At 43.5% G+C, this 16,751-nt stretch overlaps 1 protein-coding gene across 2 annotated transcripts in view; it reads right to left on the bottom strand.

Moving 5' to 3' along the window:
- sema5ba (sema domain, seven thrombospondin repeats (type 1 and type 1-like), transmembrane domain (TM) and short cytoplasmic domain, (semaphorin) 5Ba) overlaps positions 1–16,751 on the bottom strand; it is a 531,708-nt gene that overhangs the window by 138,923 nt on the left and 376,034 nt on the right. For both annotated transcript variants that reach the window (XM_059967676.1, XM_059967677.1), the window contains 2 exons: positions 14,679–14,886; positions 13,593–13,800 (listed from right to left, as the gene is read on the bottom strand). In XM_059967676.1, coding sequence (XP_059823659.1) covers positions 13,593–13,800; positions 14,679–14,886 — 416 coding nt within the window. The remainder of the gene's footprint in view (positions 1–13,592; positions 13,801–14,678; positions 14,887–16,751) is intronic.

Here is a 16,751-nt window from a genome sequence, read left to right as displayed (position 1 = left end):
TATTCATTAATAACTATCCACACATTCAATTCATCCACCTTGTTACGAATGCTCCTCGCATTGACACACAAAGCCTTCAGGCTTGTTTTTACAACACTCTTAGCCCTTATACAATCATGTTGCTCTTTTTGCTTTTTGCCCTGGATTTGCCTGCCTGCCTCTTTTACTTTTCACCTTACTACTTTTTGCTTCTACCCTCATTTTACATCCCTCTGTCTCACTGCACTTTCCCATCCCCCGCCACATTAGTTTAAAGCCTCCTGAACAGCAGTAGCAAACACTCCCCCTAGGATTACAGTATAACACTATTACAGTACTAGCTGCAAGATCGGGGATTGTACATTTTCCCCATGAACGTTGGGTTACCTCCAGGAGCTATGGTTCCTCACACATTGCAAATGTGTACAGGTTGGGGTTAGGGTTAGTGAGTTGTGGGCATGCTACATGTGTGCTGGAAGCAAGACAACACTTGCAAGCTGTTCAGAACCATCCTCCCTGATCTGGTTTGACACAAAAAACACTGTTCACTGTATATGTACATGTGACAAATAAATCTAATCTTTATGTAACAACACATCCACAACACCACCTTTCTCAATATAGAATAACATCTCATCATCACATGAAACTGAGTTTACACCAGGGCAAGACTCTATAGTTATACAGTATAGAAGAAGGCCCTTCACCCCACAGAGTCAATGCCAACCTACAAAGATACTGGTAAATTAGTTTATTAATGTCACATGTACCGAAGTACAGTAACAAGCTTTGGCATCTCTGTGATAATTGTTTCACGTTACTACATTGAGTAAGTATAAGGTGGAAGAAAAGAACAGAATGCAGAGAGGACAGTGAAAGAGTAGTGCAGGCAGACAAGGTTCAAGGCCACAGTGAGGTAAATTGTGAGGTCAACGTTTCCACCCATTTGTGCTAATCCGACACAGTCCTCTTGCACAAGAAGCTAGAACAGTGGACTCAGCCCAATACATTACAGGCACATCCCTACCCACCATCAATATCATAGCACATGAGATGTTATTGCAAGATGGCAACATCTATCACCAAAGATCTCATCATCTGCATCATGCCATCTTCTTGTAACTACCATTGGGCAGGAGATACAGAAGCCTGAAGTCTCTCACCACCAGGTTCAGTAACAGTGACTTCCCTTCAATCATTTGGCTCTAGAACCAATCTGCATGACCCTAATCACCACCTCAGTGAATTAATACTGTGACTATTTCAATCACTTTGCACTACAATAGACTTTGCTTTGTTCTAATTGCGCTCTTTACATAATTTTGCACATACAGTACATGTACATGTGTTAATAACAATAAACTTGACTTGGAACTCTCCCTGGATTCTACCACTTGATAGACATCGACTTAAAGCAGAAGGATTAGAAGAGAATGTTTTAATCCAGAAACATGGGGTTGGAGTGGGGAGAACGTAGAGCATACCACCTAAATGGGTGGTATGTAGAGTCATGGAGTGATACAGTACAGAATCAGCCCCGTCAACCCACTGAGTCCATGTCGACCACTTTCAACTATTCCATCACTCTCCCCAGACTCTACCACTGATTTACACACTAGGGGCAATTTACAATGGCTAATTAACCAACCAAGCCACACATCTTTAAGAAGGGGGAGTAAGGCAGAGAAATTGCATATAATCACAAGGAGAATATGAAAACTTCATACGTGCAGCACCTGAAGTCAGGATTGAACCAGAGTCTCTGGAGTATGAGGTAGCAGTCTAGTAACTGCAGCGTTACTTTTAGAGGTACAGCATGGTAACTGACCTCTCCGGACCAACTAGACCGCACTGTCCGATTATACCCGTGTGACCAATCAACCTACAAACCTGTATGCCTTTGCAACGTGGAAGGAAACTGGGGCACCTGGATGAGATCCATGAGGTCACAGAGAGAATGTACAAACTCCTACAGACAGTGGCAGGAATTGAACCTGGGATTCTGGCCATGGAATGGAGTTATGTTAACCACTACACTACCGTGCCACTGATTCTAGCATTACACAAAAAAATTAGAATAACAGAAGACGAGACTATTTCTTTACGACCTTTCGTTCTTTCAAGGAATCTTGAAGATGCTATGGAATCAATGAAGTACCGAGGTGCCTGGTATGAAGAGTCCAACGTACAGGATCACAACAAGCTGCAGAGGGTTGTAGACTCAGCTCCAGCCTGGGCAGAACGCTCCCCACCATCAAGAGTTCAAGACGGCAACATCCATCATTAAGGACTCTCACCATCCAGGACATGCCTTCTCCTTGTTGCTACAATCAGGGAAGAGCCTAAAGGGACATTCTTAACATTTTAAGGACAGCTTCTTTCCCTCCCCATCAGGTTTCTGAATGGTCCATAAACACTACCTCACTGCTGGCTTTGTTTTTGTTCTATTTATTGATTTTTGCATTGCAGCACATTTCACATTGTATAATAGAGGTGTATAAAATAATGAGAGGCACAGGTCAAGTGGACAGGGTGGTAATGGCCAAAATCAGAGGGTGTGGAGGAAAGATTAAGGGAGATGTCAGAGGTGGCTACTTTACACAGGAAATGGTGGGTGCATGGAACGCACTGATGAGGGTGGTGGTAGTAACGGCTGATAAAATAGAGGCATGTAAAAGACTCTTGGATAGGCAGTTGGATGTAAGAAAATTTGAGTGTTTTTTAGACTATATAAGAGAGAGGGTTTAGATTTATCATAGAGTAGGTTAACAAGTCAGAACAACTGTGAGCCAAAGGTCCATACTGTGCCTTACTGTTCTATATTCCACATCTGATAATAAATCTGATTCTAATTCAAACACAAAGACTGTTTTATCTGGAACTCCTAAAGCGATTATGTGCAAGATTCAAAAGACCAAAGAAAACAACTACCATACAGTCCATCGTAGCAACACTGAGTAAGATTTGACCAGGACAAGCATTAACCTTTTGCCTGCCTGTGCATTAGCCTCCCCATATTCTCCATTAAAGGAATCCTAGTAAATGGTCTCCACAGCCACCTGAGGACCCACCAATTGACAACTCTTTGGAAAACTTCACACTCAACTCAAGTGATCACCTAACTACTAACCTTCAGAAACAGATTGCCAAATAACAACAGAACTGAGAAACTGAGAAACATGCTTGAACAGAACAGGCAAAGGGTTCTCACATTAATGGAGGCATCTATTTACCACCAGAAGAGTAGGAATGAGGAGTGAGGAGCAGTGGGAATTGAACTGATAGGAACTTGTCCCTGTTCTAGTGAAGACTAGCTAGCCGTACAAAACAATCTCATCCTTTTCAGTGGCCAGGGAAAGAAAGGGTTTCAACAGCCTGCGTTATCACACACAGCAAACTTAAAGTCATTTTGCTGCATACAAGAGCTCCCTAGAAAACACTGAAACCATGATTTGTCTCCATTATCAAGGAGAAACAGACACTGGCCACTTTATTAGGTACACCTGTACACTTGCACATTGATGCAAATATCTAATTGGCGGCAGCATCTCAATGCACTAAGGCATGCAGACGTGGTCAAAAGGTTCAGACCAAACATCAAAATAGGGAAGAAGTGAGATCTAAGTGAGTTTGACCGTGGATTGATTGTTGGTGCCAGATAAGGTGGCTTGAGTATCTCAAAAACTACTGATCACCTGGGATTTTCACACATAACAGTCTCTAGAGTTTGCAGAGAATGGTGTGTGAAACAAAAAAAATCCAATGAGCAACAGTTCTGTGGGTGAAAATGCCTCGCTAATAGGAGGATTAGAGGAAAATGGCCAGACTGGTTCAGCTGACAGTAATGCAAAGAACCACACACTACAGCAATGGTGTGTGCAGAAGAGCATCTCTGAATGCACAACACATCGAAACTTTAAGTGGATGAGCAGCAGAAGCCCATGGATATACACTCAGTGGCCACTTTATTAGGTACAGAAAGGTGGATAGAAAAGGCTTAGCCACATCATGACGGTTCCCACATACTCTGTTCATGGACTGTTTGCCCCACTCCTATTCGGAAAGAGGTTATGAAGCATCCTTGCCAGCACCACCAGACTCAAAAACAGTTACCTTCCCCAAGCAGCAAGGCTGATCAACACCTCCACCCAGTAACCCAGCCACCACCACCACTTTATCTCTTCCTGTCAGTCACCTTATGTACAGATAGTCCTGTGCCTGGTGTCACTTTATATAAAGTGCCTATAAAATGTATTCACCCTGCCTTTGTCAGTTTACGTGTTTTATTGTTTTACAACATTGAATTACAGTGGATTTAATTTGACTTTTTTGACACTGATCAACAGTAAAATGAACGCAGTAAAATACAGGGAAGTCCTGGGAGAAAGCCTGATGCAGTCTGTAAGAGAACTGCAACTTGGGAAAAGACTTGTTTTCCAGCATGACAATGACCCTAAGCATAAAGTCAAAGCTACACAGGAATGGCTTAAAAACAATGTCCTGGAATGGCCAAGTCAGAGTCCAGACCTCAATCCAATTGAGAAATTGAGACACCTACATGTCAAAGTGAGAACAGATCTTTACAAAGTGATCTAAATTAATTACCAATATAAAACACAAAATAATTGATTGCATAAGTATTCACCCCCTTCAAGTCAGTATTTAGTAGATGCACCTTTGGCAGCAATTACAGCCTGAGTCTGTGTGGATAGGTCTCTACCAGTTTTGCACATTTGGACACTGCAGTTTTTCCCCATTCTTCTTTACAAAACTGCTCAAGCTCTGTCAGATTGCATGGGGATTGTGAGTGAACAGCCCTTTTCAAGTCCAACCACAAGTTCTCAATTGGATTGAGGTCTAGACTGTGACTTGGCCATTCCAGGACATTGTTTTTAAGTCATTCCTGTGTAGCTTTGACTTTATGCTTGGGGTCATTGTCTTGCTGGAAAACAAATCTTTTCTCAAGTTGCAGATTCTCTTACAGACTGCATCAGGCTTTCTTCCAGGATTTCCCTGTATTTTACTACATTCATTTTACCCTCTACTTTCATAAGCCTTCCAGGGCCTGCTACAGTGAAGCATCCCCACAGCTTGATGCAGCCACCACCAGGTTTCATGGTAGGAATGGTGTGTTTTTGATTATATTTACATTTAGTCTCATGGCCAAAAAGTTCAATTTTGGTTTCATTAAACCATAGAACCTTCTTGCAGCTGACTTCAGAGTCTCCCACATGCCTCCAGGCAAACTCTAGCCAAGATTTCAAAATTTCATGTGAGTGTTTTTTCAACAGTGGTTTTCTCTTTGCCATCTCCCATAAAGCTGCGACTGGTGAAACACCTGAGCAACAGTTGTTGTATACACAGTCTCTCCCATCTCAGCCTCTGAAGCTCATAACTCCTCCAGAGTTGTCATTGGTCTCTTGGTGGCCTCCCTCACTACTCCATTTCTTGCATGGTCACTCAGTTTTTGAGGGTAGCCTGCTCTAGGCAGACTTACAGCTGTGCCATATTCTTTCCATTTCTTGATGATTGACTTAACTGTAATCCAATGGATATTCAGAGACTTGGAAATTTTCTTGTATCCATCTTCTGATTGTGCCGTTCAATAACTTGTTTGCAGAGTTGCTTGGAGTATTCTTTTGTCTTCATGGTGAAGATTTTGCCAGGATACTGTCTCACCAGCAGTTGGACCTTCCAGATCCAGTTGTATTTTTACTACAATCAATTGAAACACCTTGAACTGCACACAGATTTATATATAGCTATATAGCTAGGACAACTAATTGTGTGACTACTAAAACCAATTGGCTGCACCAGTGATGATTCGGTGTGTCATATTAAAGGGTGTGAATACTTATGCAATCAATTATTCTGTGTTTTATATTTGTAATTAATTTAGATCACTTTATAGAGATCTGTTCTCACTTTGACACAAAAGAGAAGAGTCTTTTTCTGTTAATCAGTGTCAAAAAAGCCAAATTAAATCCACTGTGATTCAATGGTGTGAAAAAACAAAACATGAAAATTTCCAGGGGTAGGAGTGGGGGGAAACGATGAATACTTTTTATAGGCACATACATACAATTAATCAATGTATAGAAGTTACTCTTATGTAGTTATATTTTATTGTGATCTTTATGTTTATTGTGCTTTTTAATGCTGCATCAGATCTGGAGTAACAATCGCTCTGTTCTCCTTTACACTTGTATACTGATGAATGGCAATAAACAGTCTGGAATCTGGAATCTTGAATCTCTTCCAATTCTTCCATCAAATGCTGGCATCAGCAACACAAGCTGAGATAATATAGTTGCATTCAACACGTGAATGTGATGCCAATGCACTTTCTACGTAATACTTGTCATTCATCACTCTGAGTTGCTCCCCATCACCAGCTCCAAATGACAACCCTACCGCAGTGAAATCATGGCTGCCAGAAGCGATGGAGAACTGAAGGGCAGAACGCATAATTGTTCTTCTCAAGTGGACATAATGTGTGAGTTTATCCACCGTTCATCACTAAATGAAACCTCAGGATGGTAACGCTCCACTGGTCTGAGCTCCCTTTTGTAGAAACTTTGTTCATGGTTGTCTAAACGACAATACAACAATCCCTGAGATGTTGCTGAGGCAACCGTGACAGCTGAGACACCATTCACAAAACAGTCCCTCCTGACAACACTGATTCTTGGCAAAAGGATGTAGATCCAGGGACATCCCTGGCAGTCTGCCTGAGTGACATTCCTTAACCGACAAGCCTATAGACAGTTGGGAGAACATCGATTTCCTCTCCTTGCTGCACTCGCGCTCCAATCACAGGCAGTCAGTCAGAAAGGAACAGGTACTTGGATGGCATAGTCATCAGAATACTTGGAGAATCAGAACCAGGTTTAATATCAGGGGCATATGTTGTGAAATTTGTTAACTTTGCAGCAGCAGTATGATGCAATACATAATAATAGAGAAAAAGTGTGAATTACAGTATGAATGTATGTATTTAATAGTTAAATTGAAAAAGTAGTTCAAAATAATAGAAATTAAAAGTTTACTTTTGCCTGCCGGGAGCACATTGGAGTTGACGGTGCTGTCATCTACCTGCTGAACAGAGCCTACTCCCATTTGGATAAGCAGGGCAGAACTGTGAGGATCATATTTGTTTGATTTCTCAAGTGCCTTCAATACCATACAGCCCTCATTGCTGGGGGAAAAGCTCTGTTCAATACAGGTTGGAACTTCCATTTTATCCTGGATAATGGACTACCTGACTGGCAGACCATAGCTTGTACAACTTGGGTGCTGTGTTTCAGACATGGCTATAAGCAGCACAGGGGCTGTATCAACTCCCTTCCTGTTTACCCTGCATACCTCGGACTTTAGATACAACACTGAGTCCTGTCATCTGCAGAAATTCTCTGATGACTCAGCAATAGTTGGGTGGATAAAGGGAGGATGAGAAGATGAATACAGAGCCCTGGTGGAGAGGATTTTGTCTAATAGTGCAAGCTGAATCATCTGCAGCTCAACATCAGTAAGACAAAGGAGATGGTGACAGACCTAGGGAAGACTAAGCCTGCATTGCTCCCTTTTACTATTGATGGTGAGGACCTACAAGTACCTGGGGCTGCACTGAGATGACAGACTTGAGTGGAGTACCAACACAGAAGCTATATACAAGAAGGGCCAGAGACGCCTCTCACAAAATGTTAGAGGAATTCAGCAGGTCAGGCAGCACCTATGGAAAAGAGTACAGTTGACATTTTGGGCCGAGACCATTCATCACTGAAGAAAAAAAGATGAGGAGTCAGAGTTAGAAGGTGGGGTGATGGGAGGAAGAAATGCAAGATGAGAGGTGAAACTGGGAGGAAGAGGGGTGAAGTAGAGAGCTGGGATGTTGATAAGCAAAAGAGATACAGGGCTGGAGAAGGGGAAATCTAATAGGAGAAGACAGACAGCCATGGAAGAAACAAAAGGGGGAGGAGCACCGGAGGGAGGGGATGAGTAGTAAGGAGATAAAGTTAGACTGAAAAAGAAATGAGGAATGGTGAAGGTGGGGGAGGAGGGGCATTATCAGAAGTTAGAGAAATCGATGTTCATGCCATCAGGTTGGAGGCTACTCAGAAGGAATATAAGGTGTTGCTCTTCCAACCTGAATTTGGCCTTATTGCCACTGTGGAGGAGGCCATGAATAGAGTCTGTGGGTTTATAATAAGCACCAGTGGATAAGCTGTCTCCAGAGAGAGAGATAGTGAGATTGAGGTGACCGAGATTGAGGTGACAGAGAGGAGGGGGTCAGAAGAGGCAAAGTTGATGAAGTTGATGACCTCTGCATGTGTGCAGGAAACAGACACAATGCAGTCATCGATGTTACTTGTAAAACCACCATCCCCTTCTCTCAATTCCTCTGCCTCTGCCGCATCTGCTCTCAGGATGATGGTTTTCATTCCAGAACGAAGGAGATGTCCTCCTTCTTCAAAGAAAAGGGCTTAAAAACATAGAAAGATAGAAAACCTACAGCACAACACAGGCCCTTCAGCCCACAAAGTTGTGCCAAACACGTCCCTACCTTAGAAATGACTAGGCTTACCCGTAGCCCTCTATTTTTCTAAGCTCCATGTACTATCCAAAAGACTCTTAAAAGACCCTATCGTATCTGCCTCCATCACCATTGCTGGCAGCCCATTCCACGCATTCACCACTCTCTGAGTAAAAAACCTACCCCTGACATCTCCTCTGTACCTACTCCCCAGCACCTTAAACCTGTGTCCTCTTGTGGCAACCATTTCAGCCCTGGGAGAAAGCCTCTGACTGTCCACACAATCAATGCCTCTCATCATCTTATACACCTCTATCAGGTCACCTCTCATCCTCTGTCACTTCCCTTCCTCCACCATGAATGCTGCCCTCACCCACACCTCTCCACTTCACGCACGTCTGCTCTCACCCCATCCTCCCCCAACCCTACCAGGGATAGTGCTCCTCTTATCCTCACCTACCACCCCACCAGCCTCCACATCCAATACATAATTCTTCATAACATCCGCCATTTTCAACAGGATCTTACCACCAAACACATCTCGCACCCCCCCCCCACACTTTCTGCTTTCCTCAGAGATCACTCCCTATGCAGCTCACTTCCTTTTCTTCAGTCCTGATGAATGGTCTCGGCTCGAAATGTCGACTGTACTCTTTTGCATAGATGCTGCCTGGCCTACTCAGTTCTTCTAGCATTTTGTGTATGTTGTTTGGATTTCCAGTATCTGCAGATTTTCTCTTGTTCCAGAATTGCTTCTATTCCCTGAGGAGATCAAGGTCCTTTAGAGTACTTTGGCCTCTCCTTCACATGTTCTGCCAGTCTGTTGTCACCAGAACAATCTTCTATGTGATAGTGCATTGGGGCAATGGCATCAACACGGGTGATGCCAACAGGCTCAGTAAACTGTTTAGAAAGGCTGGCTCTGTTATAGGAGACAAACTGGACACACTGGAGGCTGCGGTAGGACAAAGAACCCTACGGAAAATCTTGGCAATTCTCGACAATGTTTCTCACCCTCCGCATGCCACCTTGGCTGAACAGAGGAGAACATTTAGTAATAGACTGAGACAACTGCGCTGCTCCAAAGAGCGCTACATGAGGTCATTCTTATCCTCAGCCATTGGGCTCTATAATGAGTCAACCTGTAGCCGGGGAAGTGATGACCTCCTCCTGTTAGACTGTTTAAGGTAACTTATTTTTTATTCTTTCTCACTTCCCTTCTAATATTTGTATACTTGGATATTTGTGTACTTATAATGCTACTGTGACACTGTAATTTCCTTTGGGATCAATAAAGTATATATCTATTTAATGAGGTTGTGTTCATGGGTTCAATGGCCATTCAAAAATCAGATGGCAGAGCGGAAGAAGCTGTTCCTGAATCGTTGATTGTGTGTCTTCAGACGTCCATACCCTGATGGTAACAATAAGAAGAGGTCATGACTTGGGTGATGGGGTTCCTTAATGATGGACGTCATCTTTTTGAAGCACCACTCCTTGAAGATGTCCTGGATACTATAGAGGCTAGTGCCCATGATGGAGCTGACTAATTTAATAACTGTCTGCAGCCTACTTCAATCCTGTGTAGTACCCTCCTCCCGTACCAGACGGTGATGCAGCCAGTTAGAATGCTCTCTGTGGTACATCTGTAGAAATTAGCGAGTGTTTTTGGTGACATACCAAATCTCCTCATACTCCTAATGAAATATAACTGCTGCCTTGCCTTCTTTATAGCTACATCAATATGTTGGGTCCAGGTTAGGTTTGCTATTTCAGGCTAAGAACCTTCATCAGGACAGGATTGACCTTAGAGTTGGCTAAAGGGTCAGCACAACATCGAAGGCTGAAGGGCCTGTGCTCTGCTATACAGTTGTATGTTCTGCCTATATTGATATAGAGGAAAACCTCTCCACTAGAAAAAGTTGGCCTTTCCAGTGGCAACCCATTTCAATTCTACTTCGCATTCCCGTTCCGACATTGTCAGTCCACAGCCTCCTCTACATAAGGAGCAACACCTTTTATTCTGTCTGGGTAGCCTCCAACCTGATGGCATGAACACTGATTTCTCGAATGCCTGGTAATTTCTCCCACCCCCTTCACCACTCCCCCATTCCCATTTCCCTCTCTCACCTCATCTCCTTACCTGCCCATCAGCTCCCTCTGGCACTCCTCCCCTTCTTCTTTCTTCCATGGTCTTCTGTCCTCTCCTATCAGATTCCCCCTTCTCAAGCCCTGTATCTCCTTCACCAATCAAATTCCCAGCTCTTTATTTCAGTGCTCCCCCCTCTGGTTTCACCTATCACCTCCCTTCCTCCCCTCCCTCCAGCTTCTTGCTCAGACCTCTCATCTTTTTTCCAGTCCTGAAGAAGGGTCTCTGCCTGACATGTCAAATATTTATTCATTTCCATTGATGCTGCCTGGCCTGCTGACTTCATGCAGTCAGAGTGTGGCCAAGATTGTCCAACCTTTTTTTTTACCTAATACTCTTTGATCCAGAAGGAAAGTCAGAATAATTTTGATAAGCAAGTGGGTATGGTGACTGGAGGGGCAGAGGTGGCGAGGGGGGTGGTGCAGATATGCAGAAATAATGAAATCAGCCAGGATATTAAATAGCAGGATATGATTGAGGGTGTGACTTATCCTTTCTTGCCCCTAATTCACATACTACTATCGAATAAATCAATCCTCCCATGGGCTGTCTTCAAACACAGTCACAAAAGTAGCTCAATTGCAGAAAAGGACAATCTTATTTCCTGACTCCTTTGAAGAAAAGAATCAAAAATGCTAGAAACACACAGTAGTCAGGCAGTACCTATTGAAAGATGAACAGAGTTAATATTATCGGCTGGTGAAGCATCTACCTCCTGAAATTTTCTCTCTGTTCCCCTGTGACACTGTGGCACTTGATCAGGTTTTGTCCTCCCAGCTCCATCAACCCAGGTTCAATTCTAACCTTTGGTGTTATTCATGACAGTTTCTCCATTTCGTCATCAACCCAGGTTCAGTTCTAACCTTTGGTGCTATCCACATCATTTCTCCTTGGCTCCATTGACCCAGGTTCAATTCTAACCTTTGGTGCTGTCCACGTCATTTCTCCATTCCTCCGTCTCCCCAGGTTCAATTCTAACCTTTAGTGCTGTCCACATCATTTCTCCATTCCTCTGTCTCCCCAGGTTTAATTCTAACCTTAAGTGCGGTCCACATCATTTCTCCATTCCTCAGTCTCCCCAGGTTCAATTCTAACCTTTAGTGCTGTCCACATCATTTCTCCATTCCTCTGTCTCCCCAGGTTTAATTCTAACCTTTAATGCTGTCCACGTCATTTCTCCATTCCTCCGTCTCCCCAGGTTCAATTCTAACCTTTAGTGCTGTCCACATCATTTCTCCATTCCTCTGTCTCCCCAGGTTTAATTCTAACCTTAAGTGCGGTCCACATCATTTCTCCATTCCTCAGTCTCCCCAGGTTCAATTCTAACCTTTAGTGCTGTCCACATCATTTCTCCATTCCTCTGTCTCCCCAGGTTTAATTCTAACCTTTAATGCTGTCCACGTCATTTCTCCATTCCTCCGTCTCCCCAGGTTCAATTCTAACCTTTAGTGCTGTCCACATCATTTCTCCATTCCTCTGTCTCCCCAGGTTTAATTCTAACCTTAAGTGCGGTCCACATCATTTCTCCATTCCTCAGTCTCCCCAGGTTCAATTCTAACCTTTAGTGCTGTCCACATCATTTCTCCATTCCTCTGTCTCCCCAGGTTTAATTCTAACCTTTAATGCTGTCCACATCATTTCTCCATTCCTCAGTCTCCCCAGGTTCAATTCTAACCTTTGGTACTGTCTGGGTGAAGTTTCTCCATTTCACCTGGGGTTGTAGTTATTTCCTCCAAATCAGAATCAGGTATTGTAAAATTTGTGGGGTTTTTTGAGGCAGTACAGTGCAATACATAAAATATACTTTAAATTACAATAAGTACACACACACACGTACATACACTTACTTATAGATCCATGGCATTTTCAGAAATCTGATGGTAGAGGGGAAGAAGCTGTTCCTAAAATGTTCAGTGTGTGTCTTCAGGCTCCTGTACCCCCTCTTTGATGGCAACAATGAGAAGAGGGCATGTCCTGGGTGATAGGGGTCCTTAATAATGGATGTTGCCTTTCTGATGCATCACCTTTAGAAGATGTCCTCAATGGTGGGGAGGCTAGTGCCCATTATGGAGTTGACTAAGTTGTCTGGAAATTGTTGTGATCCTGTGCAACTTTCTGGCTCAGCCCGCATTCTGAAATTATTTGGGTAGGTGGGTTAACAGTCCACTGTAAGTTGCCCTTAGCATGGAGATGAGTGGTAGAATCTGAGAGGTGAGGAGATGATATTAGTGTGGGAAGTAAAAAATGGAATCCATGTTTGCAAGTGACATGGTAGCATAGTGGTTAGTGTAACGCTATTGTAGCACCATCTACCTGGGTTTATTTCCCACTGCTATCTACAAGGAGTTTGTATGTTCTTCCCATGACCGTGCGGGTTTCTTCTGCTGTACCAGCTTCCTCCCACATTCCAAATGCTTTCAGGTTAGTCATTTAATTGATCAGATGGGTATAATTGGGCAACGCAGGCTCGTTGCACAGGAAGGGCCTGTTACAGTGCTGAGGTAAACAGGTGATTGATGGCAAGTGTGGATTGTGGGCTGAAGGGTCTGTGTCTATATTGTATTCCTCGCTGATTTCCAGCAACTGCAGTTGTAATGGATTTTCAAAAGAAGGAACATAACTCTACATGAAAATGCAAGAGAGAGTGCACAGTCCTGATGAAGAGCTTCGGTCCAAAACGTCAACTCTTTCCACCATGGAAAGAGTTGGGAGGGGAGAGGAGGGAGGGCTGAGAGAGAGAGAGATAGAATCATGAGATAAAGGACAATGTTACAGAGATGGCTGACTTGACAATTAAGTAGACATGGGATCAGACAATATATCTGGCAGTGGTCAGATAAAATGGGGCAGTGGAGAGAATTTTGCCATGGAACCTCAGCTCAGTCCAGTCAGAATGGGCAAGTAGAAATCAGTTCACCTATAGACACTTACGCTTCAGTTTTGTAGGAGAAGCATCGCTCCAGTGGGATCTTCAGTACCTGCCCATTGAGTCCCACGAACAGGGACCGGTCACTGTGCAGGATCTGCAAATTGCGGATGGGTTCTTGTTGACCAGGTGGAAGTAGCTGCAGTTCTTCCAAGTAGCAGCTGCCCACACTCTTGTTCTCAGATGACAGGGTTTTCAGAATGGTGCCATGCTCTACATTTAAAAGCCAAAGGGTAAGAACTGAAGGTTATATAAAGTTAAACACAGAAGATTCTACAGGCGCTGAAAATCTTCAGCAACACACACAACATTTCCCCTTCTTTTCCAGTCCTGGTGAAGGGCCTCACCCCAAAATGTCTTCTCTGTCTTCTGTTTATTCCTTTCCATAGATGCTGCCTGACCTGCTGAATTCCTCCAGCATTTTGTGTGTGTTACTCAAGATAAAAAGTACCTTTATTTGTCACACGTACATTGAAACACCAAAACATATAGTGCAACAAATAATTTGCATCAATGGCCACATGGCATAAACTTGTGTTGGGCACAGCCCATGAGTGTTCCCACACTTCTGGCACCGCAACTTACTAGCCCTTACTAATCTGCACATCTTTGGAGTGTGGGAGGAAACCAGAGTATCTGGGGGAAATCACACGGTCAAGGGGTGAATGTAAAATTCCTTCCAGACAGTGGTGAGAATCAAACCACGCTCAGCAGTGCTGTAAAGAGTTACACTAGCTGCTAAGCTATTGCGCTGCCTCATAAATATGGTAAGAGAAGGGGGTGTGGAAGTTTGATCAGCCACATGTAATTTGCTTTGTTCACCAGAGAGATCGTTGGCAAAAACTACACTTGATGAAGTAACTTTTGAATAAGTGAGACAGCTGGTAGAGAAGATGCTCGATAGCATCAGGCACACAGGTTTTTATCCTGACCATGGGTGTTGACTGCGTGGAGTTTGTTCTTGCCATATTCTGTGTTTGCAATGATTATCAGATCCAGGACTGTCAGTGGATTCACGCAGTTGCCCCCAGCAGCTGAGGAGAGGGAAGATTGATGAGGAAGTCAGCCACACATTGCCCCTGGTGACCTACCTGTGCCAATGTACATCACGTGGTAGAGTGTGTCCCTCCCTTGCACGATGTCCACTACCAGCTTTGAGAAACGCATGTTGTCATGCGTTACCAGTGGGTCAATGGAAACTGGCTGCACTGCATCGTTCATGAGGAAGAAACGCTGAGCGTCCTGGAGGCTGCGTTCGGTGAGGTTCTCGTTGGGCCCATGGTCACCAAGTGAGCCACACTGCATTGTGGGTTAAAAAAACACAGTTAAAGGATCCTATGTGTCAATGCCCTTAACTCCCAACTTAACAGTGTAGGGAAGTATATGGTCATGCACATAGATAGAAGGAATAAATGTATAGGCTATTTGGATGTGCAAGGAGACTTGTGAGTCCCTCGGGCAGGATTCCCTAAAGGTTAATTTGGAGGTTTAATCAGTGGTGAGGAAGGCAAATGCAATGTTAGCATTCATTTCCAGAGGGTTAGAATATAAGATCAAGAAAGTAATGCTGAGGCATTAGAAGGCATTGGTCAGATCACAGCTGTGAGCAGTTTTGGGCCCCTTATCTAGAAAGGGGTGTGCTGGCATTGGAGAGGGTCCAGAGGAGTTTTACAAGAAAGATCCCAAGAATGAATGGGTTAATGTATGAGGAGCATTTGATGGCTTTGGGCCTGAATTCACTGGAATTTAGAAGAATGTAGGGGTATCTCACTGTAACTGGATATTGAAGAGTTAAGATAGAGTGGACATGAAGAGGATGTTTTCAATAGTGAGAGAGTCTAGAACCAGAGAGCACAAGTTAGAATGGTCCTTTAGAACAAAGATGAGGAGGAATTTCTTGAGCAAGAGGATGATGAAGCCATGGAATTCATTACCACAGATGGCTGTGGAGGCCAAATCATTGGGTATACTTAAAGCAAATTTTGGTAGATTCTTGATTAGTAGGGTTATCAAAGGTTGTGGGAAGAAGGCAGGAGAATGGAGTTGAGAAGGGAAATAAATCTATCATGATCAGACTCAAGGACAGATAGAGCAGATTCAAGGACATAATGGCCTAATTCTGCTCCTATGTTTTAATGTCTTATGGTCCTCCAACAGCTATTCCCACCGTAAATGGTCAGGAAAGAAAGTGGCACAAGGATTTGGGGAACCATGATTGCACCATGGCCCAGTATGATTACTCCAATGCAAAGCAACACAAAAGGCTGCAAAGAGCAGTGAACTCAGCCAATTTCATCACAAGTACTTCTCTCCCTACCATCAAGGACATCGACATAAGCTAATGTCTCAGGAAGCCAACATGTAACATTATGGATCCCCATCATTCAGGACATGTCCTCTTCTCAATGCTGCCATCAGGCAGGAACTATAAGAGCATGAAGACCTGCCCCTCAAGGTTCAACAGCAGCTTCTTCCCCACTGCTATCAAGTGAACCTTGCATATATTCTGTATATCTGGTAAATAATTCCTCCAAGAGAAAAATTTCCACTTTACCTGCCTGTCCTTTTTCTGAAACTATGCCCTAATTCCAGATTCCTTTCATCCATTTTCAGTTGTTTAGTATGGAGAAAACGATGAGTATTATTGAATTAAATTTCTAGATATTTGGAACTGCATGAAGCTCATGGACAGGGTAATCCAGCCACATTAGACTAGTTTGATGTTTAAGGGAGCTCTCCCATTCACTTCAGCAATATGGTGTCCTGGGATCTGCAGCATCAAACAATCTGCTAGAGGAACTCAGTGGGCCAGGCGTACTTATGATGGGAAATAAGCAGTAGAAGTTTTGGGTCATGATCCTTCATCTATACTAGAGATACAATCCAGATGAAGGGTCTAAACCTGAAAGGTTGACTGCCCATTTTCCTCCAGATTGCTGCCTCACTAAGGGTAGAAAGAGCTTCAGTTTAGCATTCATCCAAAAAATCAGCACCTTCAACAATGCAACACTTGTGATTGTCATGCTAGACTTTTTTGGGCAAGTCTCTCAGCTGCAACTTGAACCCACAAATTGGATTGTAGGTGCCAGTTAGATGGTGGGATGTCAATTAATCAATGTGTGATGAAGTGCTATGAGCTATCTCCCCAGGGACAAGAAATGTAC

This window comes from Hypanus sabinus, chromosome 4 (assembly GCF_030144855.1).
Source record: "Hypanus sabinus isolate sHypSab1 chromosome 4, sHypSab1.hap1, whole genome shotgun sequence".
Classification (NCBI taxonomy): domain Eukaryota; kingdom Metazoa; phylum Chordata; class Chondrichthyes; order Myliobatiformes; family Dasyatidae; genus Hypanus; species Hypanus sabinus.
The sequence above is the reverse complement of the archived record's forward strand: the minus strand, read 5'-3'. Positions and strand labels throughout refer to the sequence as shown.